The sequence below is a fragment of the Otolemur garnettii genome, unplaced genomic scaffold, assembly GCF_000181295.1.
Source record: "Otolemur garnettii isolate 467f Iridium unplaced genomic scaffold, OtoGar3 scaffold00020, whole genome shotgun sequence".
In the NCBI taxonomy this organism is placed as follows: Eukaryota; Metazoa; Chordata; class Mammalia; order Primates; family Galagidae; genus Otolemur; species Otolemur garnettii.
The window spans coordinates 4,275,362-4,279,929 of record NW_003852415.1 but is presented as its reverse complement, the minus strand read 5'-3'; the positions used below and the strand labels follow the sequence as shown (position 1 = coordinate 4,279,929).

The following is a 4,568-nucleotide window of genomic DNA, read 5'->3' as shown; positions in this document are numbered from 1 at the left end:
TTTTTTTTTTAAATGAAAAAGATATTTGTACAGGCCAGGTGACGTGGCTCATGCCTATAATTCTGGCACTCTGGGAGGCTGAGGCAGGTGAGTTGCCTGAACTCACGGTTCAAGACCAGCCTGAGCAAAGGGCAAGACCTCATGTCTAAAAATACCCTGGTGTTGTAGCAGTCGTCTGTAGTCCCAGCTACCAGAGGCTGAAGCAAGAGAATCTCATGAGCCCAAGAGTTTAAGGTTGCTATGAGCTATGATGTCACGGCACTCTACTAAGGGCAACAAAGTAAGATTCTGTCTCCAAAAAAAAAAAAAAAGAAGAAGAAGATATTCCATAGGTGCTAAGAAACAGGCATTTCTAGGAAATGCTGAAAGTATTGTCCATTTTAAGATCCTGCCTCTGACATAATACATGTCTGAGTCAGAGTAAATTCATGTGTTTTGAGTATGTCAAAAAATGTTGCAAGCTGAGTGCTCCAAACCAAACTGGTTATACTATTTGACTTGCTTTTTTTAAATTAACTTTTTATTTTAGGATAGTTTTAGATTTATTAAAAATTTGAGACAATAGTACAGAGATTACCCAGTTCCCCATATTACTAACATCTTACATTAATGTGGTTCCTTTGTCTCAATTAGTTAGCCAGTAGTAATGCATTATTATAATAGTGACGTCCTTGCTTCACTCAGATTTCCTTAATTTTTAGCCAATATCCTTTTTCTGTTCCAAGATCTTACCTAGGATGCTACCTTATATTAGTCATTATGTTTCCTTGGGTGCTTTTTTTGGGGGAGACAGTGTCACTTTGTTGCCCTCAGTAGAGTGCTGTGACATTATAGCTCACAGCAACCTCAAACTCTTGGGCTCAAGCAATTCTTTTGTCGCAGCCTCCCAAGTAGCTGGAACTACAGGCGACTGCTGCAACACCAGGGTATTTTTAGAGATGAGGTCTTGCTCTTGCTCAGGCTGGTCCTGAACTTGTGAGCTCAGGCAGTTTACTCACCTCAGCCTCCCAAGTACTGGGATTACAGGCATGAGCCATCATGCCCAGCTCTTAGGTACCTTTGACATCAACAGTTTTGAGTTGCCTTTTTGCCCTAAAAGAATTACCCTGTTTGGGATTACAATGTACTAACTAGAAGGTGGCATTGTAATTGCTTTATGCACAGACTCCTTGCAGTGTGAATTTGTCTAATTTATCACCGCATAGTGTAGTGCTTGATATTTTTGAATGGGTCGTTATTATATTACTAGATGCCTCAAGAATGAATATATAGGTAATGCAGTGTGAATATTACTTTCTAAGTTAGATGATTTTAAAGTGGTAGGTAATCTTATGCCATAGTTTCCTGTATTCCTGAGATCATTGTTTATTTTTCTTATTTTTTCTACTTTTACCAAAGAAATACTCAGCAGATCATTATACACCTTTCCCTTCTGACCTGGCTTTCCTCTCAGAGCAAGTAGCTGCTGCCTGTGGATTTCAGGGTTTCCGAGCTGAAGCAGGTATCCTGAATTACTACCGTTTAGACTCCACCCTGGGAATCCATGTAGACAGATCTGAACTAGATCACTCCAAACCCCTGCTGTCATTCAGGTAAGTTAGTTCCAGAGATTTTGACTATTATCATGTAATTCTTTTCTGTAATGTATTTTAAGCTAAAATAAACAAATAAAACTATAAAACTTTTTTAAATGATTGGACCCTATAACCTTTCACTTCAGAGAATCTTGGCAATTAATCAAGTAAAATTAGGTTAGTTCTTTAAGAGCACTGACCAGGGGCAGTGCCTGTGGCTCAGTGGGGAGGGCTCCAGCCCTATATACTGAGGGTGGCAGGTTCAAACCCAGCCCCTGCCAAACTGCAACAACAAAAAAAATAGCCAGGCATTATGGCGGGCGCCTGTAGTCCCAGCTACTTGGGAGACTGAGGCCAGAGAATCGCCTAAGCCCAGGAGTTGGAGGTTGCTGTGAGCTGTGTGATGCCATAGCACTCTACTAAGGGTGATAAAGTGAGACTCTGTCTCTACAAAAAAAAAAAAAAGCACTGGCCAGATTGCAGTTACTATTTCTGTTTAAGATGCATGAATTCTGCCTTTAGTAATGAGAGGTATTGTCAGTGCTCTGCCTTTTATAACGAGAGGAAAGACAAGAAGGAGGCTATAGAGCAAAGTGATCTTTTTGGAGTAGAAGGCAGAATGCAGAGCAAACCACTGAAGCCTGAGGAGTTTACTCTCCTTGTTCTCATAAACATAACTTATGCACCTTGCTGTACCTGTATCTCAACAAAGTGCCTCTTATTTATTGTGTTGTCTTTAAAGTGGAAGAATGAATAACACAGTAAAAGACTCATTTTATTGGAAGACTTAAAGATAATGTCAAAACTAAATTCATTTATTTAACTGCCTCAAATTGTATTTTGTAGCATGTCTGTGGGCTGTCAGAGAATAGGTGACAGATCACAGATTGGTCACTCATAGACACAGCCAGAAGAGAATTTAAGAATATAAGAATTAGCCAAGCACGGTGGTGCAAGCCTGTTGTCCCAGCTCCTCCAGAGGCTGAGATGAGAGGATTACTTCACTTAAGACCAGGAATTCAAGGCTACAGTAAGCCATGATCATACCAGTGCACCTCAGCCTGAGCAACAGAGTGAGACTCTGTCTCTATTTAAAAAATAATAATAATAATAATAATTTAGTAGCAATAAGTTCCTAAAATTAGGAAATAATGCAGTGGGCAATAATTTCCCAAACTATTCTTAATAACAGAAACTTACTATTCCATGTTTTTTTTTTTTTCTTGTTTTTTTGTAGCTTTGGACAGTCTGCCATCTTTCTCCTGGGAGGTCTCAAAAGAGAAGAGGCCCCCACAGCCATGTTTATGCACAGTGGTGACATCATGATAATGTCAGGTTTCAGCCGCCTCTTGAACCACGCAGTCCCTCGGGTCCTTCCAAACCCAGAGGGGGAAAGCCTGCCTCACTGCCTGGAGACACCTCTCCCAGCTGTCCTCCCCAGAGATTCAGTGATAGAGCCCTGTTCTGTGGAGGACTGGCAGGTGTGTGCCAGCTACTTGAAAACTGCTCGTGTTAACATGACTATCCGACAGGTCCTGGCCACAGGTCAGGACTTCCCTTTGGAATCTATGGAGGAGAAAAAAACAGATGTCACCCCCGAAGGTGTCTGCCATCTGGATGACCAGAATAGCCCAGCAAAACGGGCCAGGATCAACCCTGACAGCTGAGACCTGGACATCCCATTCTTTACTAATACAGTTCTTACAGTAAACAACCACACTATTAATACTAAGTAGGTAATATTCTGTATTGCCATGGATTTTTGCACCAAGATAAGCCAAAAACAGACAGAAAAACTAATCATTGATCACACTGTTGCCTTGGAACCCATTCTGAAGACTTCAGAACCACTTCACTAAGAGAAGTGTTTGACCTAGTCCAGTCCTACTTAGATGTTACTAATGTGTGTTGAAAACTCAGTGCAAAGAGGTATGTTCTTCTACAGCAACCTTCTCAGCCTCTACCATTACCTCTCAGGGAGGGAGAAGTGAGTTTCTGTGTCTGCAGAGCCTTTAAATACCTCAGATTTTATCAGTGGGAACGATAGTAGTCCTGCCCCCCATTTCTGGTGATTGGTGGTAGTTGTGGTTCTGTGAACCAGCCATCCGTCTCTTCTCAACTCCTACAGTTACCGTCAAATTCTTCCATCCTCTAGAATCCTGTGCACATTAACACAGTGGAACTGGGAATCCTCTCTCCTGGGAAGGAAAGTAATCACAACTCTCTCTCTGCCTAAAAAATATATAAATTCAAGGTAAGGGGAACAGTAGTTTCTCCACATATCCATTTCCATCTCCACACTCCCTATTGGCTTTTTAATGCAGTTTTAATTGTTGGACTGAAAAAGTTCTGAGGGGCGTTTGTTGCTCTTTTTTCCATGAATAAACTGACTCCATTTTAAATTAAAGATTTGTATCTGTCCTTGCAAGTTAGTGTATCTGGCATTAGTGTTTTCCCCTTTATTTATTTATTTATTTATTGCTATATTGTTCATGCTATTTAAGCCCTCCAGCTGTTTTTGCCCAGCCCTTGCTATTCTTTGTGGCTGTTTGACCAAAGAGAATATTCCTTGATACGCCAATCACTGCTCTCTCATCTGATGGTGGGCTTGGAAAACACATGAGGCACCAGGTGTTAGTCTTTGTACCCTCCCAACAACTCCGATACACTACACGCTGAGCCACGTTCTTCACATTTCTGTGGACCTCGGTTTCCTTGATTATAAAATGAAGATAATGTTAACTGCAATCTTCTTGAGTAATACTGGAAACATGATGTGCCTATATTGTTTTATTGCTATTTGGGCTCTTAGAAACATCTTTATTGGGTGGCTCCCATAACTCACTGGTTAATGATGCCGGCCACATACACCGAGGCTGGTGGGTTCAAACCCACCCCAGGCCAGCTAAACAACAATGACAACTGCAAAAAAAAATTAGCCAAGCGTTGTGGCAGGTGCCTGTAGTCCCAGCTACTTGAGAGGCTGAGGCAAGA

At 41.4% G+C, this 4,568-nt stretch overlaps 1 protein-coding gene across 1 annotated transcript in view; it reads left to right on the top strand.

Annotated features, from left to right (window-relative positions):
- The window catches only part of ALKBH1 (alkB homolog 1, histone H2A dioxygenase), a 41,885-nt gene extending 37,896 nt beyond the window's left edge, over positions 1-3,989 (top strand). The window contains exons 5-6 of the mRNA XM_003786950.3: positions 1,399-1,592; positions 2,812-3,989. Coding sequence (XP_003786998.1) covers positions 1,399-1,592; positions 2,812-3,241 — 624 coding nt within the window. The 3' untranslated portion in view covers positions 3,242-3,989. The remainder of the gene's footprint in view (positions 1-1,398; positions 1,593-2,811) is intronic.
- Positions 3,990-4,568: the final 579 nt, after the last annotated feature.